The sequence below is a fragment of the Suillus discolor genome (genome assembly GCF_016758755.1).
Source record: "Suillus discolor strain FC423 chromosome Unknown F5147scaffold_29, whole genome shotgun sequence".
Taxonomy (NCBI): domain Eukaryota; kingdom Fungi; phylum Basidiomycota; class Agaricomycetes; order Boletales; family Suillaceae; genus Suillus; species Suillus discolor.
The window spans coordinates 416,694-442,712 of NW_024541276.1; the positions used below are offsets into that span (position 1 = coordinate 416,694).

Here is a 26,019-nt window from a genome sequence, read left to right on the forward strand (position 1 = left end):
CAATGGTCTGAAATTAGTATTCAAGTTTGCGGTGGGTGGAATGATTATCAAGGTCGAAGGGACATTGTCTGGTGGGCGGCCCGGGGACGTACAAATAACAACTGATCTCCGGACCGAATCCCTTTGTTCTTGGGCGGTAACAAGCACGGCTGTGAAAGTAACAAGATCTGAGAAGGAGATCAAGTGTCATCCCTAAATGGTGCAGATCAGATGCGCGCATGATTCGGCGCATAGCTATCGCTTCAAGTAACTGTCTATCTTTCATTTGCGTGGTTTGTGTCGGATGGGTGGGACGGATGGTCACGCGCACGCGTCAGAAATCAGCAGTGGTGAGGGTATGAAAGTGGAAGAAGAGGAAAAGGGAAATAGACATGCCTCGAATACCTCATAGTAAAACCGAGTGAACAGCATATGAGAAGTTCACTTCAACGTGCTACCAGTAGAGCCTGAGATGATCTGGAGTTCTGCGTGTCGGATGGTCTTTAGAAGAAGGCGCCATTTTAACTTGAAAAAGTGAGTTCACAGAAGATGTATTTTGAAGTGAGAAGAGGTAGTTTGCAGGTTCTGAAGAAAAGTGGACTTCGGGCAGTTGATGGAAATACCGTCGTGCGTAGTCTGTGAATTTGAAGTCGTGTTTCACATAGCGAGTGAGTTTGTTCCAGGCGTTGGAGTGATATAAGTTTTGGGTGGCCCGAAGTACACATGCCTTTCTGGTTTGCGGTGACTCAGGGTAGTTTGATTGTTCCCTGGCGTCGTGACTGGTGGAATCACATCCTACGGGAAATATGGAGATTCAATATGGATAGCTATCCTGATACTTGCATCACTTGCATACTATGTGCATCTGGATGTGCTACATAATGTCGGTCAAAGGTACGAAATTACCGAATACGTGGGTACACAATGTTGTATGGGTGGCTGTGCTTATTATTTTCACTCCAAGACTCAATAATACCATGAACCGGCCACTGCACAGTAGACGACACACTGATGGACTGGGCGACACTTTTACTGGTAGTCGAGTTTCCCGCTGCTCATGAAAACACGGTGGTTCGTTCAACCGCAGACACTGCTGCCCAGGTATTGAAATATCGTCAGTTTTTGTAGTCATTCTGACTTTTTCAAGTTATCCCAAGTCGTTGTATCGTCCCGCTGCCGCAATTGCACCTACTCGTCATGTTCTCATCCCGATGTTTCCGCAATGCCCATTCGGACAAGTCGTGTAGAATCGTTCAGCTATCCTATGTGCGCCGTTTTCAGCGGTTTGCATTGCCGTTACCTTGGGAAATACACTCGATTATCAATTTTGCCTTTGTATGCTGAATGAGTGATACGACTGCCTAATGAAGTCCAGGAGCAGCAAGCATCACCAGACGCTCTGAGACTTGCATCCTTGGCGGGTCACTTTCGCTGAAGACTGAAGACTGACATTCTTCTTTAGCACAGGCTGTCCCGCTAACACTAAATAGCCGGCCGTCTTTCTCAGCGCTCATACCAGCGTCTATTATGGCCTTGACAATATGGAAATACCTGTGCAGTGTTATTTTGTTTCATCGCACCATCATGCCTGATAGCTTAGAAGAACGATACATCAGACTTAAATGTGAGTCACTCCATATCACCTTTGTATCTATTTCATGATCTTCACATCTATCTATAGCTATTAGCGGAAAGAATTTTAAAATCCCTTCCTGGCGCATTCTCGCTGGCATTTTTGTATCCATCAATGTTAACTCCCAAAGCTGGAATTCGGCTATCAGTGTTTTACCATCTGATGAATCCTTGGATGAATCTTTAGCGTGGGGAGATACTGCGACTCTGTAAAGTCCACGGAGACTTTCTGACGCGATGTGAGAGCTAATTGGATTACAGATCATCACACGCTTCACCTGCGTTATCAGTGGAAATGAGAGCGTCCCGTGAGCTTGGTCGAATGCTAGGCAGCGGAGAAGTCGTCAGGAAGCTTCGAACACCATCGGATGGGCTACTCGATCATGGTGATGAGCTATTTGGTGAGTAGCTTGTTTCTCATTTATATACATCTACTAAACATCTTGTAGATCTATTCTTCCCACCCATGTGTGGAGTCCTCACTTCCCTCACACTGAAGACCGCCGTTGTACGTGCTTACGACGATCAGGACGGTGCATTCTTTGATGTGAGTGATGTTGGCTTCTGTTGTTATCTTTTACTGACGAAACACCAACCGTAGTCCCTCGTAGACTGCGAGATTACTCGAGACGCGGATGCGGGCTACGCACTATTCACCGAATATATGACGACCAAGACGGTCTCTCACCTGCACGATGCTGTGCAACACTTTCAGTTTGTCCTTGACCGGTATCCAGTCGACCATCCTGACCACGCAGAGGCTCTCACCAACTTTGCGTTTACCTGCCTAGAAGGCTATATGCAAAATCATCTTCAAGACATTGACACCATTACTTCCCTCTTCCACCAAGCCCTTGCATTGCGTCCGCAGGGTCACTCCGATCACGCATTATCCTCCTGTGATCTCATTAGAGGATTTATATGGCCCTATGGCAAGGAGTTTGCCGCCGTCTACATTCACGAATCCGCGCAGCTGTGCTGCAAGTTACTGCCTCCCTGTCCATGGGGCTCCTACCTTCGTAGCATGCACGTAGACAGTGCGATCGGTTATGTGATCGGCAATTTTCCAATTGACACATCTGATGAAGGCACCCACCTTCGATGGAACGTGCTCCAGCTCTGTCCTCTGGAATATCAACTCCGTCCCAGAGCCCTTCGTTTGCTCCCATTAGTATTAGAAACCCGCTTCCAACAGTGCGGCAGCATTCATGACATCGATGAGATTATACAACTTCGTCGTGAAACTGCGTCTCTGTTCCCAGAAGGACATTCTGACCATGATGACTACTTACACAATGCGACCTGCTCACTCGAGTCTCGCTTCAATCACCGAGGCAAATCCAATGACCTTGATGAGGCCATCTCTTTGTACGAAGAAGCGCTGCGCCTTAGGATCTCTCATTAGACAACCTAGGACGTGCCCTCATCACCCATTTCAACAAATGCAGGGACATTGATGACATCACCCGAGCTATCAGCCTCCTTCGCGAGGCACGACATTGCACCCACCTGGGTGACACCACGCTTAACAACCTTGCCCTCGCGCTCAACACCAGATATGACAAATTCATGTCAGCAAGGATCTTAACGAGGCCATTGATCGGTATCGCGAATCCCTTCGGTTAAAGCGGCTTGACGATCCAGAGCGCCATAGAACTCTTTACAATTTGAGATCGGCGCTCTGCTCTCGTTTCACGCACACCCGGATGGATGGAGATGTCGAGGAGGCCATTATTCTCTGCCAAGAATCATTATAGGCTTTGCCTTTACCCTGGACAGGTTTGGGGCTACAGACGGCTGCAACGAGCCTATACATCTCGTTGCCTGATGCAGCACAGCCCCAATATTTTGTCACTCGCTGTAGAAAACTTCAGACTGGCATCAGGACACCCTACTCAAGGCTTTCCGAATCGTATTCAAACTGCCTTGAAGTGGGTTGCTGAGGCCGAGCATCATCAATACGACTCTGCTCTGGAAGCATACCAAGTATGCTTAGAGCTTTTCAACAGCCACGCGATGACGCGATCGTCGATTACCTCACAACGCGAGGCTGCAACCGCTTTTGGTGATGACACCAACTGCCAGTGTTCAGGCAGCAACCAAATACAGAAAACTTACGGAGCAGTGGGAAGCTGCGATGGCTGAGATTCGTGATCTTCAAGCTTTCTCGCAATTTCTGCTCCTACCGTCGTACACAGACTTGCAAGCAGTGGCAGCGCGTCACGGCACGGTCATCATCCTCGTTGCAAGTCAATAGTCTTGCAGCACCATTATTATCCCAACCTTAGGAGAGAGTTCCATCGTGTTACTTTGTCGTCTATCGCTCTCGCAGAGCTGAAGATTCTCAAGGATCGCTTCACCAGGTCAATAAGACACACGTCTCGGACGAACCCAGCGGAATCGAGGACGGATCTAATAGCACTCTTGCGGACATAATGGGACGAAATGATGCTACCCATCGTCAACGTACTCGCATACATCCTCAAACTAAAGCACCTCTCTCGAATCTGGTCGTGTCTAATTGCAGCTTTCACGTCCATTCCTCTCCATGGAGCTAATCCTTTTCAAACAAAGGCAGATTGCTCTGGGAAGGAGTCATGCCTAGAGGATCTCTACATCTATTCTTACACGCCGACACTTTCGCCTCAAATGATGAAGGAGCGTATCACACTATCCTTCGTGGCGATCAGACAAGGTCAATCGGGTGCAGGGAAAGGCAAGGCACTCTTAGCTGTCGACAGCGAGCCACCTGCGACGGCCAAGCGTACCACTATTTATGGCGACGCAGCCACAAGAGCAGGTGCACTCCGAGCTCTGGAAGACAACACCTGGGCGCACCTAGCTTGCCATGGCAAGCAGGACCGTACACAGATTCACAATTCCCATTCCGTCATGAGAGATCAACCTCTGACGCTACTTGACATCATGGCGAGAGACATTCCACACACCGAGTTCGGATTTTTGTCGGCATGTCATACCGCCATCTGCGATGAGAAGACGCCAGACAAAGTCACTCACCTCGCAGTCAGTCTCCAGTTTTCGGGGTTCAAGAGTGTTGCGCTGGGGGAGGTCGACGATGATATTGTCAAACATGACGTCGAAGCTTTCTACAAATATATGTTCAATCCGGAGGTTGATATCATGGAGTGTACGAAGTGTGCACTCGACTGTGCTACACACTTTGTGAAATACAAAAGTGCCACTCGAACAGAAGATGGTTTTCATTCATATCGGTGTGTAGTTATTTTATGTCGTATTGCTTTCATCTCGCAGTTTATCTTTACCATACCTTCATCGTGGTGAAGCTAATTGTAGGATCACCCCTTCGAGTTATGCTCTTCCCGTTTCATCCATATCGTGTTATCGCCTACTTCAGAATCTTTCGCTAATTTTTTCAATGCTCGTTACGCAGTGTGCTGTCGAGTGGCCTTCTTGACTTGAGCACCCCTTTAAATTTGATTGAGCTAAATTCCTCTAGATGATTACCTGAAACTTTTATCTGTATCTTCACAGCGACAAAATGGTCTGTATCATATCGATAGTGACCTGCCTTGGTCCTGTAGAATATCACACGGCTATGATTGACATCAACGTGATAAACACTCGCCTTTCAAAGGTCAAAGTATATGACGTGTTTGTACCGCGCAGTCGAAAAGTCATAACCTAGAAGCTCTGCCTTCTTAAAGCCTGTGAGATACAAAAGGTCTCTCCTGTTCTTATTCTCCCATGACTTATTTCCGCTATCCTGACTTTCTATATGAGAAACCGAGAACCATTGGGCTATCAGAGTGCTGACAGGACATTGTGAAGAAAGGGATAACTCCCCGCGGCCACCCGTTGCAGCGAAGGATATCTTGATGATATACGGAAGAGGCGTGTACTAAAGATGCAACTTGTGAGTCAATGACCAGGGAGGTATAAGTGCGACAGGGACACGATCGAAAGGAAGGCACACATGGCAAGTTTGGCTTATGTCGAAGCTTTGAAAGAGATAAATAGGTCAGTCATAGTTAGTGTAAATATCAATGTTAGTGATGATATAAACAAGGCTCCTATACTTGGCCCCCGCGACGTCTGACTTACGTCATCCAGTAGGCATTAGTGCCGTCCCTTCTAGCGATGGAGTGTAAGAACTGCGAGTTGAGACAACGTCAGTACTATTGCGTAATCTGTCTCAAAAACCAGTAAGCAACTTGAAAACACTTGTCGCGTTAACCCACCTTAACCTTGCATATAGTCTACGTGATTTCCGCCTTCAAACCCACCATTTTTCCTCCGACAGAGACGAACACGTTGCTCGTGCATTTCATGCATTCAAGTCTATCGAATCCAATCGCCTCCAAATTCGTGCAGAGATTGTACGAGCGAATCGCAGCCTCGAGCAATTAGTTGATGGCCTTGCCAAAGTAAGAAGAGACTGTGAGAGCAGTACGTGTCTGTAATACCCTTGTTCGCGTGTGATGTTCTAACATAATCTAGAGCGCGACCGTCTCCGTACTCTTCGAGAGGCCCTTGCTCAGCGCAGACGCACACTTAACGCCGCACGCCTCCTTCCACCTCAATCGCAAACACTTACCAAGGAGTCTCAGGAACTCTCCGTACTGAGTCAAACTATCGCTAGAGCACGATCGGGCCTCGTACAGGAGTTAGTAGAAGTCTTTCATGTCGTCGAAGTCGGCGGTCGACCCGCAGTTGGTGGACGACCAGGCGCAAAAGGAGAATGGACTATTGGTGGACTAGTTCTTCCAGTACCAGGAGATGTTAGACGTACGTTGCAAATGCTTACTACGTGAAGAATTTCATCACGTAGGTTGTACCACAGGATACCCGCCTGATCATATCAACGCCGTAATAACTAACACTATTCACTTTCTGGGACTCCTTACTTTCTACCTAGGTATCAAACTACCTTTCAAAGTTTCATGGTCTTGCAGAAAACTCGGGGTTGGTATGCCTTGGATTGGAGCAGAACAAGGGGGTGAATCATGGGCAAAGTGTGTCTCCTCTTGTCACCTACCGTATTTTTAACTTGAACTGTTTCACGTTCTCTCTCCTCCACACATAGATGGGTGAAAAAACACCCCATACACCTAACCTCCAAACCATCCTCGACACCATCTTCTCCCACCTCATCGCCATCCTTTACACCCGCATCGTTAGCTGACTCAGAAGCTCCAGAACAGCCACCAGCCCACGCCCAAAACCAATCATTCACGACCGGCTTCGCTATGCTTCTTTATAACGTGTGTTATCTCGCTCATACCCAAGGTGTCGAGATTCCCTTGTCCCAGGCAGGTGATGCATTGGGTAATTTGTGGGCTGTATGTTGTAGTGGAGAGCTTGGGCGGTAAGTTGCCTTTTACTCACCTTTGAAACCTTCGGCACTCTATTCCTGTTTCATTGTTTATTCATTCTATCATCCAAATTGGGCGTTCTCTGATTGATGTCGTTACAGTCGGTCGCACTCTACCACCCCGCTCCTATTGCCTCCGACCCCTCCCTCATTTACGCTTGACTTTACGCAGGTCCTTCAAGCTACTGCTGCCAGTCCTGCTCGAGCAGTACGAATACGGCCGGGGCGTTTGGTGCAAGAAGCTGAGATCGGGAGGATGAGGAGCGAACGGATCGTGGAGGAGGATGGCTGGGATGTAGTAGAGCTTGGTGGAGAAGAGGGATTTGGATAAATGGACGAGCTGGGAGATGGTGGATCATTAGCATGAGTTACATTGTTCTGAGAGCTTTGATATGAATAGTCAGTCTTGTACGGATAGTAAACTTGAGGCCAGTAGCTTGAACTTTCGAAGTACGTCCTCGCAGAGTGTCGATATAAAAATTGGGCGACATTCTCCCAGAATATCCTCTGCATCACGTTCATGTGATCCAAAAAGACATCTCTCTACTGGGTTGATGAAGTAGCAGCAACACATACTTAGCCTTATCCCCAGCTTTCTTCGGCTCAAGAATCAGTTCCTCCACGTCGTAGTCAATATCAATCTTGATGGTGTCAATTGCAAGGCAGAGTTCTGCGTGAAGATAACCAGAGAGGGAGATGATTAATTCCAGAGAACAGACATCTGTCGTGTAGGTTCTCTAGGGGTCGAGTCATGAATCATGATTGTCACAACACGTCGGGAAAACGATCATCGATCATCATTCATGGTCTGAGCATGCAGGAAATAACGGGCGCCCTTTGTACGTGCGCCATCCAGCCTACAAGGAGTTCTCCGTTGAATTCAACGCATCATAGAAGACTGTACTCAGGCATAGTATATCGGAGTTTGAGATAAATTTCGAACGGCATCTAGTAGTCATGTGACGACTGGCCTGAGCGTAAACATATTCACTTTCATATTCTCCATCGAGACAATTCGAACTGATATATGCATCTATCAGTCTCCCCAAGTCAGCTCATTAGAAGGAAAACAGTTCTTTGCTTCTATATACAATGCACCAGGCTCTGCTTATTCCCGAAGTCCTCCTAGAGATATTCTCGCATGTGACTGAGGAGCCTCCCGAGTCGTCCACTGGTGTAACAACTGGTGTTGTATCATTGTCTCAGAAATCCCTTGCAGCGCTTGCAACGATATGCAAAGCCTTTTACGAGCCCGCGATGGACCTACTGTGGAGTGAAATCAACATATCAGAGTCACTGCTAGGATGTGTAACGAGACTACATCCACTGATATATCGCGGCGGTGGACTGGTGAGTACAGACCAGTCGTGTTCTATTCATTTATTTCGTTTATTGGCTGACCGGGTATCCACATAGTGGAACTGGGCGGTAGGCGTCAGACCCTTATCTGTCGATGAAGCCCATCAGTTTTTGCGTCACTCCGCTCGCATTCGCTCGCTGATAATGCTATCCAATCGCCTTTTGCACCTTTTCTCAGACATCCCTGTCATGTTATATGACTTCCCAAGACTAATGTCGTTGACTATTTCCACCAGATATCTGAACTTCCTGCTGTCCCACACGCTGCACCGTCATCATCTAGCGACTGTCGATGAAGATATACAGCCTATTGTGACCCGTTTTGCTGCGTTAGAGCGCTTACGCATTTTCACTCCTGATACCATCAATGCAGTTGACAGCACAGCAGATGCGCTGTTCCGTATTTCAGATGTTGTCCGTTTGTGCAAGCAGCTTGTAACCCTGTCCTGTCCACTATTCGACTGGGCAGCATGGACGCACATCTCCAACCTATCTACCCTTACCAGAGTGGATGTTGGTGACACGCTCACTGACGCCACCCCTCCTTCACCGTTGGAACGGGATATCACCAATTTTTCCCCATTCAGTAACGTCACTGCTCTTTCCTTCCTACTGCACGGTGCTGCATACGCTATCACAGTCATGCAACGTTCACAATTCCCTTCGCTGAAAGAATTCAGGCTAGATGTCCGCGTTCTATCTTCACCAGAGGCTGAGCAGCTTTTCCGTGCATTGTCCAAATGCAAAGCATGCGAGACCCTAGAAAAAATTCTCGTATATTCCTTGCGTCACGAACACAATGATCCCCAAACCAACTCGTTGTCAGTGATTCCATATTTGCTTTGCTTCACACAGCTCCGGACCCTGGATCTCGCATGCTATGATTTATGTATCAACCTGGACGATGTCATTCTCTTGGAAGCCATGTCAGCTTGGCCGCACATGCGCAATCTCGAAATCGAAGACTCGCGCTTTGATTATTCTCCCATTACATTCCGCGGAATTTTTACAATGCTCCGTCTATGTCCACAATTGGACACACTGAATATTTCAATCGATACCACGACTGTCGATATCGATCCTGATGTCGAGCCAGCACAACATACCTCTCTACGGATATTGAGGTTGAATACGCCCGGGCATCAAATACCAAATGCTGAAGCTCTCGCTCACATCATTTTCTCCTGTCTTCCTCGTATTAACCGGGTTGACGGGTACGTAGAAAGCAAATGGGATGAAGTCAACATGCATCTCAAATCTTTGAAAGATGCTGCGCTACATGCAACAGGAGCCGCCTCGAATACTTGAGTTTGGGATGTATCATTTTTGTTCGCACAATATGTTCCAGTTGCTACATTCATTCATGCTCGTTTCTTCGTGTCTGTCGTCGGTATACCTGCTTTCGATTCTGCACTACGATTGCCACTATTTTCTCTCATCCTTCACTACCATGACCGTACTAAGTTCTAACGAGCCTGGAACTCCAACACATCACAACTCTTCAACAAGTCGATCCGTTGTAAGTCTGTGACAACTTCTCGAACAACATTTTGATCGGAATTTGACATATGTGCAAGAGGCGCACCTTGCAATCGCACGTGTAGGCCTACCGCTGCGGGAATGTGTTCTCGTCCAGCTTCGTCTGGCTCTAGAGTCAATGATACAATCTGTGAGGTTGGGCTGGACCGAGCGTTAGCTCGGGGTGGGACGCAAGCAGGTGGAGCCGCTGAGAGGGGGGGGGCACCTGCTTACGAATTCGATTGTGCGTTGACTCACGAACGCTCATATGCGACAAATTTGAATATATTCTAGTTTGCGAATAACCAACGATGAGATAATACGCAAAAGGAACGAAATTACGACTAGTACTAAGGGAATGGCGGGTGGGCTCAAAGAACAAAAGTAACAACGAGTGAGTGTACAAACGCTATGCCGAGCTCGTTGTTAAACGTTAAATGACATCACCAAAATTACCGAATCCAGAGATGGTCATATATTACCATGTCGGAGCCACCATACCTGCCATATGTATCTGGCGCAAGGTCTCAATGTAAGGCAATGTTCGGAAACTCAAATTCCGGCATTCTCAATGTTATATGGTATTAGTCTGACATTGGTCTAGCGTTCCGATATACCAGATATTTCCATGTGTATCAGGCATTTGAATCTTGCTCAGACTAATCAGACATTGCAATTACATTCCGATATAATGAGACATTGCATTGAAAGCATGACAGTACAAAGCATGGGCGGAAGAAAAACGAACGTGGGAGACTGCTCCGGCAGTCTATGTTGCCCGGCACCTGAAATCGAAGAAATGATACAGGGAAACTTGTTCAGGTCAGCACGAGACTGGGAAGCATCTTCAAATAAGGCCTGTACGTAACTGACTTGACACTGTTTGCTCAACTGATCCTTGATTGTGAACATTGACGCGTCGACGGGCCATGCATGCATAGGCTCCACACCCTTCAAAGCTCCATGATATGTAGACTTTCGTTGTGTCACGCCGGCGCTTGGGATTGGGTTCTTGCCTGAAAAGTGAGTCGGTGACTGCTCTTTATCGCTTCCGAATGTCACCTGCAATGAAAATGTGCCTGTGGCAGATCGCAATGCCGAACCCGGGGCGCTACTAGATGGTCCCACGAGTCCGTGTGTCCCAAGAGTCCGCGCATTGACTCTAGCACACGCAATTCTGCACAAAATCCTTATCCATGATAGATCTGGATTCGCCCAAACATAATACACACTGCCATATATTTTTTTTGAAGAAAATCGAAGTAGATCTTGTTCCATGGGCAACTTATCAGTGCGAGAGGCATAGAAGGCTCACTCTAAAGGTCAGATCTCCACATATAATTCTGGAATATTGTGAGATGGTTATATACATGATTAGAGAATACTAAAACAAATTTATTCGGGGCACATGCTTGTCAGGATCATCTGCGATAAAGAAATAAGCCCCAGACGTGACAATCTGCCCAAAGCGTTACATAGAGACTGTGTAATCAAAACTCCGCAATGCCGAAATGCTTTACACATGCACAACTTCACAACATTTAAACGGTGCGAATTCTGCGGAGCGTGAAAAGGCATCGCGGCAGACGTGTGACATAGTGTGATGAAGTGCGCGAACTCTAGGGAAAATGCACTTTTCTGCGCGGTAACTCTCCGCTGGACTCAACACGTCAATTTTCGAAAAAGAAACTAGCAGACGTTGTACTTTCGATGTCACGCTATCGAACTGTCAAATAATTAATTTTGTTTGTTTGTGCGATGTGGAGTAATAACCGTTTTGCCAAAAAGGCGCGAACTCCCGTGGACATCTAGTACACTGAGAGCACAATGCTCTTGGTTGCGTTATCCAGAACGTTTGGCAGGTTCAGTCAGGGCTCATGTCTCATGGTGAGTCTCCATTACCTGCGTCCGAAGAAGCTATATCATAACCATTCATTCTGAAGCTTAGTCTAGCCTAGCACGAAGATTGGAATGGAAGAGTAAACCGATCTCGCGTCCGAGAGCCCTCCTGGTTGGCGAGTATAACAGACAGATCACAAACTTGGTTTGGCCTTTCTCCTAGTCCTATCACACACCACAGCACTGCTCTTTTGACCATGACGACTGCTACCTTTACTGAAGGAAACTACATGATTGAGAGCGTCGACTCTAAGGGGGAATTTTTGACGGTGGAAAACGGGAATATCTGTCTCCACGCGAAAGACCCTCAGAGTGTCCAAGTCGTGCGTCAGGCTCCCGATCTCCTGTGTCACTGCAGCTAATCACAGATACGTAGTGGAAACTCATGAGTAGCGGGGATAATTGGGTGAAATTTCAAGGCGTACCGCCTGATACTGTTCAGGAAGGAAAAATTGCTGGTGCCAATATGTCAGTAAGTTTACCCTTTTTTCTCTGATGCGAGATTCTTTCTGACTCATCCAGACGCACACACTGGTTTACGGTGATGGCGCGATAGAGGATTTCCAGCTGGAGGACGATGCCAAGAATACTTTTCGGTACGTGCTTCTAGTAATTGGTGTAGGTTCAGCATTGATTACTCCCTCAGGGTGACATTTGAGTACTATGACCTGGGCCTGTACTGGCAAATCGATGATGGGAAATCCGTAGGTCTTGGAATTAATCAAGTTGCGCCGCCGCTTACAAGATGTGTACAGGTCTCGTTTACCAGCAACCTGACTTATGCAGCGAAATGGAAGTTGACAGATTGTTCGAAATGATGTGCTGAACAAAGAAATTTCCCAAGTTTGGCAATAAATTGTATCGATACTACATGTAATCTACATCTTGGCTGGGATTCTGGGCATGCAGATTGCCAGGGGACCGAAGTACTTCTGGAGGGATGCAGGATCTTTGTTGTCATGCTAGATCTTGGTCACGAATTATAACGCATAGCGAGTGCTTCTGAAGTGTATCCAACTACACTCACCAGAGCGATGAAAGATTTGATATTGGCCAGGGCTTGGGCAGTGAGTTCATTCGCGCTCTGTTCCTGTTTCATAGTTGATTCGTTCTGTAATGCAAAATTGGCGTGCTCTGATTAACCATGATCTCCTGATGCAGTCGATCACAGTCTACCAGTCCGCTCCTCTTGCATCAATCCCTCCCTCATTCACTTCACATGATTGAATTCTTTAGTTAACTTCACCCCCGACATTTACTAGCACAGGGCATCAGCCTGGCCCAAGGTAGCTCTGAGCCTTTAGCGTTATGCTGTGTTGCAGCGCTTTGATAGTTTGGTCTCGCTCTTCTTTCATTCACTACTATGGCGACGTCCGCTTCATTTCACGGAGTTGTTGGTCTTCAAAATGGAAGCCGGTATCAGATTGACAGAAAGAACTTTTGGCGATACGACGGATTCATTGCTACTCCAGAACTTGGAGACATTCGCGTCAATGTACAGTGTTCACATGCACATTCGGTGCGAACACTACCTCAGCTGAAGACGGCATCTATCTATTGGATCGTCGACTTACATAGTTCCATTCACCTTCACTTACCTCGTGCGGATCTCATTCGAAATGCCAGTGCAATCATTTGGGACGAACTTCCTGCCATTAACAGAGCCGCCTGGAAGAGCGTCGACGAACTTTGCCGCATCACATGCAATCGCCCGCGAATTCCATTTGGACTCGGAGGAAAGACTTTCATAGGATTAGGAGACTGTCGACAAGCAGATCCTGTCGTCAGTAGAGCAGGAGAAACTGCGACTCTCGCCGCATCGGTAAAGTCGTCGACGCTATGGCAAAACATCCGAATCCTGAATCTTAATACACCAATGCGCAGCATGGGGGACACAAGACTTACGGCCTTCGTAGACCGCGTTGGAGAAGACTGCTCCGGAAACCGACAGTCTCGCGCTCATAGCTGCAACCACAAACTTTGACGATAGCATCGAATTCATATTCCCTGAACACATTCTCGAAGACCCTGAGACGTGTCTGCAGCGCTACCATGGCTTTGGGATAAAATCAATCAAATGATGTATGCCTTTAGTCCTGCTGAGCTGGATGAAATGTCGACATTTGTAATGTCGCCAAATCCAATTCATCCTGATCACTTTCGCGCAGACTAAACAGCACACGAGATGCCAACATACTGTGGAGGACAACTTGTGGTCTGCCACAACGTATCAGTGATTTTATTAGACCACGTTAAACGAATTGCCACGTACAAGTCCATCATCTCGTTATATGATACCTTGCCCAAATTAACAAAAATGTCAAATGAGCGCATACAATATGCAACTTACTGGCACCCCAGATGTGATCACTATATTGACCACAGAAACGACTGCAAGAAGCGCTTCAACACGGGACGTGTTAAATTGAAAAAAGGTCACCGCACAGATTATGGCAGTCATATACCGCACTCCGCCCTGGAAGATGACTCTCACTAGACGACCGTTGCAATCACTGTAGTATTCATATCTCTTGAACACCGTTAAAGACATCAGCACTAGGTGAATGGGATTGAAAAGTTGTACTGCAGTGGAACGGAAACGAGATATCCTTACATATTTCGTAGGCCACGAGAAAGCCATATTGAATGGCACTGCTCCGTTTCGTTTCAAAATTGCAGCTGCTTGTGGGGGGAGCTTGAAAAGCACATTTGTCGTCTACAACAGGGAAAGAAAAAAAAATAATGCAAACCAACCTGAAGGGTTTACGGGCACTGCTAGTAGATCAGCAACAAAATCTGTGATACCGACACCACACGCAATGCAAATCTACATTGCGATATCAACAGACGATGGGTGTGAGCATGCATGACCAGACCAACGTACTACTGCCAAGATCAGTAACACTGCCAAAAGCTTCTTGCTCTGTTTCCAGAACGCATATGTACGAATGATCAGAAGACCTATGAGGGATAGATATAAGGCTCAGAAGACACTACAAGGAATGGAGCGAACCTTCAGCAGCTACAATACTAATGATATGAGTTGCTGTAGTGAAATCAGTGACAAGATGCTGACTATTCAGGATATCGATCACCGTTTGAAGCCGCGCTGAAGTGCGAGCACTGTTTTCATCGTCCTTCAGCCTGAGTTCATACAACAACCACATAAACAAGACACACTAACATTCTCGTTCGTTCGTGTAGCGAGGACAGCTAGTCACTCGTCAATGTCATGTACCAGGAGATACGGGTAGCTGCTCACCGTATGAAGTCATGGCAGCTGCTACAAAAGCCATGTAGCGTGAGATTACAAAAAGAACACGAACGACGTTCCAGCGCCTGTTCCATGTCCATCGAATCTTGTAACATTCCTCAATAGATGTTCGAATTCGACAAAGAAATACTCACTTCAGGTTCGAGCGTTAAGAAATAGTCAAAAATCTACGAAGCATAAAAGGGGTTATTGTCCGTGATTTGTATATAGACCTACCAAAACTCCTAGACTGGCCACTGCATATATTCAGGATGAGAATGATGTAAACGCCTGCATGAAGTCCACGTACCATTGCAATACTAGAGTAGTTTCAGTCAACAAACTTCATCTGGCAAATGTGACTTCTTACCTTCGCCGTCTGGATTCCTATATTCTCTATGGGCGCGACCATTGCACGCTCGTACTAGATAAGGTTCCAGAACTCGCTCTTATATATTGCCAAGATCTGAATTTGCATGATTGCATCAATTTCGAAACTGTGCATTCGCCGTGTCAGCATGCGAGATCAAATTAGACTCCACACTACTGCATATGGTGATGGAGTCAAAACTAGTAGCAGGTCCTATCTATGTCGCGAAACTGGCAATGGATTTCCAATGTAGCAAATGCAGAGTACCGGGATTACCCCGTAAGCAGATGCTCGCTGGCAACAGGGTGAATTTGAAACTCGGAGAAGAAAACCATGCCATTCGTGTCGAAATGAATCTGTTCTGCTCCTCAGCGGTTACAGTTTGATGCAAATGGAAGAACTGCAACGCCCGTACACTATGCGGAACAACTGTGAGTTGATTTCCCACACCAAATGCTAAGCATCATGCTCTCCGCGCGTTTCAACTCATGTTTGATCATCATTTCATCATGGGCGCCTTCAAGGTCAATTGACAACAGAAAGCAGTGCCACGAACAAGGAGATGGTAATCTTGCTTGCTGAAGACACTATGCTGTTCGATTTCAGCGCTCAGAGGGGTGATATCATCACATACCAATTATATCTGAGTTCATCCAAGAAGATCATCTTGAACTGCCCGGTAGCTTCGGTGTTTTTGGAAGCAGATATCAGAACGCACGTGCTTAGCCTCCAGATTGCTATAAAAAGATTGAGAAAACAAGGTCGCATATATTCTGGTGGTCAATGAGCTATAAACCGCCACCCCCTTTGAAGGCTTTCTCGGACCTCGGTGCAAGCCATGTATGGATGATCTAGACGACACCGGTCAAGTGTGAGCGTCCATATCAACCACCTTACAGGTAGTATGTAGGTCACAACGCACAAAATTAGACCACGAGAGTATAACCCATCGAGATGGTATGCCACGATCAACACGGCTTCTCTGCTCGTGTATGTGCATTAGTATGTCGGAAGTGCTTGTTGGTGGAGATAATCACTGCGTCAATGCGCCACTAGTGTCTTGGCACAGATATTCTCCGAATAGCACCGCACGGTCCATCATGCGTTATACACTTGTTCATCATTTGGTTGCCGCATCGGTGGCCCAACGGGAATTTCGAGAACTTGCTTAGAGGACGATTTCGGTAGTTGTCTCACAGTGATTCAGTGAGAGAGGCGGACGAAGGGTGCACGCTGCACAGTGCACACAGATTGGACAACGGACGAAGTTATATATACACGCGTACGAAAATAACAAGTAACCTACACGTGTTCAAGGTACTACTCACGTAGCTTAGTCATCATTATATCATTCTATCGAGGTCCTTTTCGACAAGCATCCGATGCTCCTACAGGACCAAGAATATTCCTGAGGACATCGTCTCAGAGACCCTCACGACACAGCCAACAAGACACGGTCGTCCCAAGGATATCCAAAGCGTCAAAAACATCAGGCCCGAAGCGGAATCCCAAATTGCCTCGACTCCGAAAGCTGTCGGCAAGCGCAAGCCACGGAAAGCTAACATACCACTCCCAGTCAACAGAATCGATCTTCCCCCGCGTTCAACATGGCGAAACTACTTTTCCACCACCGGCATGGCATTCAAAAGTCGTATTTCCATCGCTAACCCCGAGACGGCAGCACTAGTTGCAGATTCATTTGTTCCTAGTGGTTCGAAGGATAAAGTTATTGTAGAAGCGTATCTCGGTGAGGATACTGATACTTAAACTTCAATCTTTTGGTGCTTACAGAGCCCACAAAGGTCGTGGTGTGTTAACTCGCGCTTTGATGCAGTTGCCGAAAAAACGGATCCGAAAAAGCTTGAGAACGTAGAACAGTACTTCAACTTCCTGAATGTGGGAAATGAGCCTTACAGAGTTTGATTATGCTAATAGTCTTCAACAGCCGCTGCAGCAAGCGGACCCTAGAGTACAAGTTTTGCCAATCAACGGTTTCTCATGTAATCTCATTCCACAGACTAATTATCCCTATCTGACACAAGTGATGGCGTGTTTCCGCGTCTCCTGAGGATCAGGCTCGGTGCAAGCTGAGCGTCATCGCACAAGTCGTTTCTGAGTTTAATCACACCATTGACCCACAGTTGTTGGTACCATATCATAGCCATTTCTACCCTGATGCTACGAACCCTGCATATTCTTTAAAGACTGAAAACAGGCGCAGAGGTACACCATTCATAGCGGGTACATTCAGACCATTAGAGCATCAGGTGCTTGTCAGTTTTACTACATGTTAAATCACTGACGTCATGTGCAGATCATTCAACCAGGCATGCTGGATAGACTCGTGAGCGTGAATCGGTGACAAATAGCTTCATGGGCGGTAGAGGGCTTTCTTCTGAAGCCATCGTGAATCGTGGGCTGAGCCTCGTGGATAGCGCGGAAGACTATGTTTACGTCAACAATCACGCACGACACTAAAGCAAAAGCTCGAAGCCTACCTGCCGGCAAGATACATCATGAATCAAAACCGAAACCGATATACCTCTTGCAAATTACTAACTTAAGTACAGTGATTCGAAGATTCGTTTCTACCGCCAGCTATGCGCTCCGCGTGTTTGGGCAAGTACATTATGACATTCTAGGCTCTTACCGTTCAGCACAACTTGAAGACCTCGATATGTGAAAAGAGACAGGGACAAGTGGAGGAGCCTCAGGAGGAAACAAAGGCTCTCTGACTCTCCAGCTCCAGCTCCAGCTCCAGCATCCTCCCCTTCGCATCCTGCCTCTCCTTCTTAGACTTCTCTTCGACCCTCAATATCACCTCCCTTCCCTGACCAGCCATAGTCGTCTTCTGGTTTAAATCATAGAAGTAGTTGGTTTTGAACGTCGAACCGCCGAGAGAATTTCGTGGGAACGCCAGTAATTGTTGCATCGGTAACCCTATACCTAAACAATTCCGCCTCAGTCATGGTGGTCTCGAGATTTCTCTGCGTACTCTCTGAGAGACTGAGGTGCGCTTGAGTCTAGGTGTTGAGTACTGATCAACGACAATTTCGAGCGCCTGGAACAAGTGGGCGGGTGAAATGCATTAAATGGTATCATTTTATCACCCTATTCAATATTCAGTACTGTTGCTCAATGTGCTATGACGTTGGAGAGGCATACAGTATTTTGTATGATGTGAATGTGAATGTAAGGCTTATGGAAACTCTAGGTCTAGTCTACGTAGAGTCTACTCTGGGTCTCTGAGGTGCCAGCCGCCCGGCCATATTAAAAGCAGAGTTTAATTCCAAGTCGGGACGATGTGACTGAGCTTCAAGTTGTGACTTAGCTCACCCCGCCCTCATCTTGATAACGCCCGCCGCCCCACCCTCTTGCCTGCCGCGGGATCCGCATGGGTACCGGTAACCCGCTCGGATCGCGGGTACGGGTACGGTGATCCGTTAACGGGTACTGCCGAACCTGCTTACAAATCTTTTCAGACAGCGTCGCGTCAACACTGCCACCTACCACAATGCACATGCCGCGTCAGACCCCACCCTGGTCAGTGTTCGCCTAAGTGACGTTCGTGCCTTCCATTCCTCGGGTAGCTAAAGATATCAACTTGATGCATGCTGTTGTCAGGCTCGTTTGATACGTACTTATCGAGTTATTTCCCAGCTTGGGTTTTAGCATATCAATCTTCGCTAATACCATTGCAGCGTTGGTTTGGGCTCCTTATTCATCGTTCTGTGCGTGCATCTACGAAGCCAGGCTGGTCACGAGCCTAGTATTTTCTACCAATCCCACGAAATGCTTTTCCTGCAGCCTTCCATTCTGTAAGTATTCTGACGTTTGCACCTGTACTAACGTTAAGATATTTTTACAATTTAGGACCGAATTCGTAGAAGGATAGGCGGTCGAATCTCCGCCTTTTCTTCTGCTGTGCGATTATTTTTAGTATTTGGGTCCATAGCTCAAGACAGTGGTTGATCTCTAGAGCATCTATGAAAATCATGGAACTATGGAACTTCATTCTGGAATATCCAGATCAGATACATGCGGTAGGCAATCGACCGTTCGTCGCGCAGTTCACGTGTAGTGCCAACCTGCCGGCCCGCCAAAGTGCTATATTTGTGCTGCAAGGAACACCAATTAACGTTAACTGGATGGAGGTCCACTGTATTTTTTTTTTGACAATGATGGGAACCTGGAAGCTCATCAGTGTACTCGACGTTGTAATTTCCCAACCCCCACTTTCTACCTTTCCTGTATAAGCCAGAAAGACACTGATGATGTCGACACACAAGGGTACGTTCTATTTGTCTGCCTGCATCTCGCGCTTGATGTTATTATCATCAAGGTATCGTTGAACAGAAAGTACACACGCCGACGGAATGAAGGGTCACAATGTCAGCAGCACGTAACCATCAGGTCGGCCTTTGGTTTGTAATTCGCCGCTTTGCCAACAAGACTTTCCCAGATTGCTGGCGGGATAGCTTTGATGATTATTTTGTTGTCTTAGTTGGCCCTGCATGCTATCGGTTCTTGGCCTACATAACACCTTTAGTTGTCGGCCTTCATGATCTATCTCAGTCTATGCCACTACGTGAGTTTCGAAACCACATCCTTGAGTCCCTCTTACCCAGCGGATCACAGAATGCATTATAAGTACTGGTGCGTCCGTACTCCTACGTTTCTTTTTGGTGTTGATCCTCTGAATAGGCAGGAGGATTTGAAGCTATACAAGGCATCGCGTGCATAATGGCCAAGATTTGTCGATAACGTGCGTTTCGTCTGTGCTTGTAAACAGTAATGCACTAATATCTCGCTGTAGGACCTGTCGTCCTCTCAACATCAACAGAACTGACTGTCTTCGGCTCCTGAGGATCTGCCGCCCGTGGTTACTCAGCATCACCAGCATCACCCTATGTATGGAGGAGACTCGAGGAGCAACGACCAGCGTGATATCCATGTGTACGATTTCCTTAAAGTCCTCGTTCAAGGGAAATTAACACCTTCATTGATAGTGCTACTGGACAGCCTTCGCACAACGCTCTTTCAACCATTTACACACATCTTCCTTCGACGATCAGTTTGTTAACAACCTGGATTCTTCTGGCAACGTTTCCGAATCACGCCCCATTGAGGGCCACCCTCACCCTGTCCGTGACAGCCCATCAGAATCGCATACATCCAGCCGCTTGTTTGTCTGCAAGTGGAATGATGGTCACGGTCCATGCGACACGACGAACCCTAAGTGTAGAAGAGATCGTGGACCATGTGTCATCATCCCATCTTCCACTACCTGGTCGCATCACTTTGAAATGCCAATGGCAGGGATGTGGACTCCGAAAGTTCATTTGCCGAGATACAATCCTTCGGCACATCCGTCAAATTCATCTCGAACACAGACGTCGACGACAGTGACAGGTTACTTTGCGTCGTATTATGAGTAGACTCCTTCCACATTCACAGCCGTATTAATCACATTCGCTTTGACTGCTATTGATTTCCCTTGAGACTTTTGTTATGTTTCCCTTTCATATTTATGTTACTTCATGCTTTCGTCCTTAACAATGTATCTTAATCGATGGTATGTCCGTTCGGTGCCATCGTTCTCGAGATTTTCAATCGTGTTCTGGAGACAACAAGAGCAGGCTTTGGAGCTGCTATACTAGGATCGACAAAACAAGATACCAAATAGTGTTGAAATAGTGCAATAGCAAGAGATATTACCAGAAAGCAGGAAACAAAACGTAATCGCGAGAGGACAACATAACACAAGCCAGTTTATTCCGCCGACCCCGCTGATTGAAATGCTATTCTAAGTTGCTTCGGGTGCTTCTGAAAGTCCTACCACTACTGCCGCCATTTGGCCGCCATTCGCATTAAGAGATGCAAAGCTTCAAATCTAGATGGTCATATTGATAGTCCCTTGAGTAAAGAATATCATGACGAATAACAACATTGTTGATACTCATCGGGACAATGGGCCGCCTGTCAGGGGAGTAAGCCATGAAATTCTGGAAGACCGCAGTATATTATAATTAGAACAATCATTGTATTAATATTGGTGTCTCGACGAAACGGAAGATATCGCACAGCAAACTAAGATGACAGGAAATGACGCGGACGTATCGAGTCGTTGACAGCATTGTGAAATGTACTAGGTATGCTGTGGACACGACCGTGACAAGGAAGTGCCTGAACAAGTTGAAGTCGGATGGGAAAAGTAGATAGGCTAGATATGAGAAACATTCTCATGATAAAGGACGGACCATCAAGTGTAGTACTACATCCGTTCTGCGCGGTTTGACCCCAAGAAGACGTGTTCAGGACAAACAACAATGTTGCTGGAGACCATATGGATGAATTTCTAATAGGATGACAGATATGGTAGGTGTGGTCACTGGTCCACCTCCGGTATGTGGATTGGCAACACTTGGTAGAGTGCAAATGAGTACTGGTGCAGTCACTGCTTGTGAGTGACTAAGAACCAGATGTAACTTTGTGAGCATGTCACTGAGCAAACTTATCATAGGGTTACATAGTAGCCCAATCAGTACGGCGCCAATGGTAACAAACAACAGTGAACTTACTGCACACTGAACGCCACCATGTCATTAGCTGTACTTACCAATTGCAAGCGAGAATGTTGCTGACGAAAATCAGATTGCAGCTGTTCCCACCCGGGCATATGAGAATGTGGATGAGTCACATTTCTCGAGCACCGCGGGTGACTTATACAGTCCGGTACACTCTTTACACTTGTTTATTTCGACGCTGCGCCATCATCGTGTCTTATTTTTGTCGAACTCCAATCTCGGCTTCAGGGGTGGTTTCTCTCCCGATCGATCTTGTTCCGCGAAAGAAGCGTCAACCTTGTATATATATAAACGTGCAGTACTGGCAGGCCGAACATTGTACGGTGAAATGCCCAAGCGCCAGCCTGCCAGCCAATTCATCCCTCATGTGAGAAAAGCACTCAGCGCCGGGTGCATTTAGAAGAACGATTGATCTTAGTACCAGGTGAGTCTCAGTCTCAGTCTCCGCGTACGATGCATATGGTGTCTACTCACTGGATGTTTAATTGGGGACACCATTTTTCAGTCGGAGTCGTATGTAATCCTACCAAGTGGGACCCGTTCTCCGCAGTACTCTCACTAGATACGCGATATTCAAGATTGGATCTTTCATCTCTGCCTGTGCTCCCTGCCAGGCCATGTGTAAGCCGGACTGGCTTGAGAACTCAATCATGCCAAGTACAAAGGATCCGTACAGCGCGGGCTTACGTTTACCTGCCATGAAACTAAAGTCAGAATTTAGTTTGCAGGCCAAAAAATGTATATAAAAGCAGCGTGTTGCAAAGGCTTGCAAGCATTCGTGTGGAACTCAGTGTTTCAGAATGAGCTTGTGTTTGCGAAGGTAAGACTATTCTACACTGTAGACTCGAGATAAAACATGAACTTATCATGGATGTACATTCAAGCACCCAGTTGACATCGTCTTCACGCCAGTCAGGGTCTGCTCCTGATCAAGCTTCATTGAGAAGCGTACAACCATGTCTCGAGTACCTTGGCCGAGTCTATGCTATGCCAGGCAGTGTTTATAAGGAAATACTGGAACTACACACCCGCATCACGGAGCTTGTCACCTGCCAATCAGAAATCACCATGGGGGTTGAGGGTACCTTGGATAACGACATAGACTCTCAGGCAATCATTGATGGCTCTGAGTCTCAGACAATCCTGCCTCTTGCCACGCTAGATGAACTCAATGGCGTTTCACCGTCGTTGACTCCACCAGACCTCTCCATCTTAGTAGAATCGTTAGCATTCCAAGGACAACTTTCAGACATAGAGTACGGTCCTGTAGGGTTTGCTAGCCCTCTACCGCCTGAGGGTCTTCCCATCAGTGGACTTCCCCAAGGCAAGTTGCAATATGCACATCCTTTCCTTTAAATGCTTACCGTGTACGACCAGACCTGTTTCTCACTGGCAGCTATAGACTCGATGTACCTGACTTCTTGTCTCAGTACGACACGTACTTTGATGGAAAGATGATGTCCGAGTCCGAGTCTTCAGCAAGTCGCGACCAACAATCAAGTGATCGCATTCAAGTTGCGCAGGCCGACCAAGATAAAGTAAAGTGCATCTGGTCTGGATGCTCAAAGGCTCTCAAGAAGGGCAGTCTCACCCGTCATATAAACGAGACACACCGGCGGAAAGTCAAGGCTGTCTGCGCTCGCTGTGGAAAGAGGTTCGCGCGCCCATATATGCTAAAGAATCATATCTGTCGGGCAGAACGTGGAAAGCCCTAGATACTTACATATCACACGTTTCAATATTGTGGCAGAATGACCAAGCTAGCCAGACTAATGCAAATGACTATGTTTAGGATCACAACATTGATCCATGCTTATCAATGACATATTTATATAATGTCGAATCTCTCTGAGGTATCTAAATTTACTGACAATCCCGATCTGAAGCAGATCCGAGGCATGCGTTCACGCGCACGTCGGGCCTGTGATTCTCATGTTACCCAACTACACATACCCAGCGTCCAACGGGTAGCCTGGGCGGCTGACGTCGAACGACTACTACCCATGTATCCGCACACTAAAGGTACTGCAGTTGCATTAGCGGTCCTTCCTCCAAGAAATTGTCGTCGACGAGCCTCAGACCTTTGCACCAGTTACGCTCTTTGAGCTCAATGTTATTTCACTCCACTCAACTTGTCCTTCTTGCTAAAGCCAGCTTTCGGAACAAGAATATGAATCTCTCAGGGTTACTAGCACCCTGCTGGCAGAGTCAAGTTCAACGTTCAACTGCTAGATCTGACCAAGTCATGATTATTGGACGCTGGGGCGGTACTGGCTAAGTGCTGGTACAAGTTTATACACATGATCTGCCAGATGATGGCAAGAACGTGTTTTACCACAGTATTGCATATTGCCTTACGGATGAGGATAGTTGCGATCAGAAGTCCATCTCCAGTTCGATCTGTCGAAAGCTCTCAGGTTCTGTCCGTGTTATATAGCAAGGTACACACCAGAGCGACAGCTTCTTCGACTTTTAGAGCAAGCAAGTTACTGAACTCCGTCATGCGTTTTTTCACCCGGCCAGGGCAAACAACACAGTTCGTACTACTTCTGACCTTTTGGATTGTCCTGTCCGCTGCCGTCCTCACAGTATTCCCAGACGGGCTATCCTGTAACAGTTCGCATACCTCCTGCATATATATTGTCCACCATACAACTGGAGCGGAACCCCATGGAAAAAAACTTTCGTCGGTACCCTGTCCACAGCGGCAGCGATTCCCGTTGTAGGAGGAACCACGGAACAGCCAACTGCAGCCATTCGTATTGCAATAATGATCGGTCATCCATTTGAGATTCTTCATTAGGTGTTGTACGGAGATAATGCATTTTTTGTGGTATGTTAGTAGGGCAAGAAGGTCGGATGCGGTGATCAGGTTGATCTCTGCAAATAACGCAGGAATTAAGGGTTGTCTCAAGTTGCATCTGGCAGCGGTGATGGTTTCATGCTTGAGCCGCGCGTTCCTTGCAATGGCGAATGAGCGAAGGGGGTCCGTCTCAAGAACCTTGGGATTTGCCAGAGCCTGACATACTTTCCTCTCGATCAAGTCCAGTGAATACTTCTTCGCAGCTGCAAGTACAGAGAGAACTTCTGTGAGGTTGTCAAGAGAGGGATCTTCCGCCAGCGTCGATGGATAGCAAAACCTGAGAAACGTATCTAGAGTTTTGCTGTCCTCAGGCACGGCGATAACCGCTAAGCCATCCTTCATCTCTTGATCGGAAGCCCCGTCAGGAGCCTGAGGGAGGTCAAACAATGTTTCGAAGAACGGAGAGGCAAGGGAGAGGAAGAGCCTGAAAACTCGAAACTCCACGCCATCAGCTGATCGTAAGATAACGTCTGCCTTAGCATGATCGAACGGGACTGATGCACAAGTTTGCGTTGGCAATTCCATTAATGGCGATTATGATCTTTGTGGTGTCAAAATTTGTGGGATGATGAAGAGGCTCTGAGAAAGTTAAGAGAGTCGAACTGGCCATCCGCTTGCAGGCCTGTTAGTATGGTGGATGATTGGTGCAATGACTCGGTATTTTTCAAAGTCCGCTCCATGTATATCGAAGCCATAGACACACTACTGTAAGATTGAAAGCGGTGACGTAATCAACCCAGGCTTTTTGTCAAACCACTGACTCAAATATTCAAATCGCGATGTATTCGTGCCAAGACAGCAACAGTTAGCACTGGTGCAATATGAGATTATGTCTATCCAACGCTGGAAGAATACGATGGGGCCGAAAGTCACTGGCATCAGAGTTGGCGGCATCATAGTTGGCGGAGGTATAAATGTCGACGGATTTTTCAAACGTGCCGATCCAACATTTTTGTCACCTGAGATGGATATTCGCATCTGACGAACATGTATGGGCTGGCAATGACAATGTCGTAGCATACGAACTTGTTTGGCTTAATAGCACAGTCAACAACTTCAGCGACCTAGATTTGTTCTACTGTGAGTGGAGACCTGGAAGGACGCTGAAGATCATTATGCGCTCCTGATACAAGAAGCATCAATGTGACAATCGGCGTGGCCTCCAGCAGTAGTGTGCAGCTGGATGCGATTGACATTAACGCTCAT

The 26,019-nt window shown here is 46.9% G+C and overlaps 8 protein-coding genes across 8 annotated transcripts; 6 read left to right on the forward strand and 2 right to left on the reverse strand.

Moving 5' to 3' along the window:
• Positions 1 to 1,563: 1,563 nt before the first annotated feature.
• Positions 1,564 to 5,192, forward strand: F5147DRAFT_761162 (uncharacterized protein; the record flags this gene model as incomplete). Its single annotated transcript, XM_041440512.1, has 12 exons — positions 1,564 to 1,603; positions 1,661 to 1,820; positions 1,873 to 2,012; positions 2,061 to 2,158; positions 2,213 to 2,979; positions 3,060 to 3,232; positions 3,476 to 3,597; positions 3,704 to 3,860; positions 3,961 to 4,077; positions 4,139 to 4,844; positions 5,125 to 5,134; positions 5,175 to 5,192. 12 exons carry the CDS (start codon positions 1,564 to 1,566, stop codon positions 5,190 to 5,192), a joined length of 2,508 nt encoding a protein of 835 aa, XP_041292641.1.
• A 374-nt stretch (positions 5,193 to 5,566) lies between these two features.
• F5147DRAFT_761163 (UV radiation resistance protein and autophagy-related subunit 14-domain-containing protein) lies at positions 5,567 to 7,513 on the forward strand (the record flags this gene model as incomplete). Its single annotated transcript, XM_041440513.1, has 7 exons — positions 5,567 to 5,610; positions 5,660 to 5,737; positions 5,849 to 6,039; positions 6,091 to 6,378; positions 6,434 to 6,605; positions 6,677 to 6,958; positions 7,067 to 7,513. The coding sequence occupies 7 exons, from the start codon at positions 5,567 to 5,569 to the stop codon at positions 7,293 to 7,295; spliced, it is 1,284 nt and encodes a 427-aa protein (XP_041292642.1). The 3' UTR covers positions 7,296 to 7,513.
• A 424-nt stretch (positions 7,514 to 7,937) lies between these two features.
• Positions 7,938 to 10,002, forward strand: F5147DRAFT_837232 (uncharacterized protein). Its single transcript, XM_041444051.1, has 2 exons — positions 7,938 to 8,314; positions 8,381 to 10,002. The coding sequence occupies exons 1-2, from the start codon at positions 8,057 to 8,059 to the stop codon at positions 9,629 to 9,631; spliced, it is 1,509 nt and encodes a 502-aa protein (XP_041292643.1). The 5' UTR covers positions 7,938 to 8,056; the 3' UTR covers positions 9,632 to 10,002.
• A 3,080-nt stretch (positions 10,003 to 13,082) lies between these two features.
• Positions 13,083 to 13,724, forward strand: F5147DRAFT_800547 (PIF1-like helicase-domain-containing protein; the record flags this gene model as incomplete). Its single annotated transcript, XM_041443263.1, has 1 exon — positions 13,083 to 13,724. The coding sequence occupies exon 1, from the start codon at positions 13,104 to 13,106 to the stop codon at positions 13,722 to 13,724; it is 621 nt and encodes a 206-aa protein (XP_041292644.1). The 5' UTR covers positions 13,083 to 13,103.
• Positions 13,725 to 13,750: 26 nt separating this feature from the next.
• On the reverse strand, positions 13,751 to 15,511 carry F5147DRAFT_181287 (uncharacterized protein). The gene is made up of 15 exons (XM_041428437.1): positions 15,364 to 15,511; positions 15,304 to 15,313; positions 15,231 to 15,250; positions 15,149 to 15,181; positions 15,003 to 15,099; positions 14,925 to 14,953; positions 14,836 to 14,863; positions 14,754 to 14,786; positions 14,625 to 14,701; positions 14,495 to 14,567; positions 14,355 to 14,435; positions 14,186 to 14,296; positions 14,091 to 14,131; positions 14,013 to 14,038; positions 13,751 to 13,957 (listed from the first exon to the last, which is right to left on the reverse strand). The coding sequence occupies exons 1-15, from the start codon at positions 15,403 to 15,405 to the stop codon at positions 13,831 to 13,833; spliced, it is 828 nt and encodes a 275-aa protein (XP_041292645.1). The 5' UTR covers positions 15,406 to 15,511; the 3' UTR covers positions 13,751 to 13,830.
• Positions 15,512 to 16,944: 1,433 nt separating this feature from the next.
• Positions 16,945 to 17,236, forward strand: F5147DRAFT_577351 (uncharacterized protein; the record flags this gene model as incomplete). The annotated part of the gene is made up of 2 exons (XM_041431391.1): positions 16,945 to 17,110; positions 17,166 to 17,236. Coding segments are annotated over 2 exons (237 nt in total), but the record flags the coding sequence as incomplete, so codon positions are not given.
• A 5,395-nt stretch (positions 17,237 to 22,631) lies between these two features.
• F5147DRAFT_181374 (uncharacterized protein) lies at positions 22,632 to 23,798 on the forward strand. Its single transcript, XM_041428438.1, has 3 exons — positions 22,632 to 22,770; positions 22,835 to 23,274; positions 23,328 to 23,798. Exons 1-3 carry the CDS (start codon positions 22,751 to 22,753, stop codon positions 23,663 to 23,665), a joined length of 798 nt encoding a protein of 265 aa, XP_041292647.1. The 5' UTR covers positions 22,632 to 22,750; the 3' UTR covers positions 23,666 to 23,798.
• A 295-nt stretch (positions 23,799 to 24,093) lies between these two features.
• Positions 24,094 to 25,461, reverse strand: F5147DRAFT_181378 (uncharacterized protein). Its single transcript, XM_041428439.1, has 3 exons — positions 24,400 to 25,461; positions 24,304 to 24,350; positions 24,094 to 24,255 (listed from the first exon to the last, which is right to left on the reverse strand). Exons 1-2 carry the CDS (start codon positions 25,336 to 25,338, stop codon positions 24,327 to 24,329), a joined length of 963 nt encoding a protein of 320 aa, XP_041292648.1. The 5' UTR covers positions 25,339 to 25,461; the 3' UTR covers positions 24,094 to 24,255; positions 24,304 to 24,326.
• Positions 25,462 to 26,019: the final 558 nt, after the last annotated feature.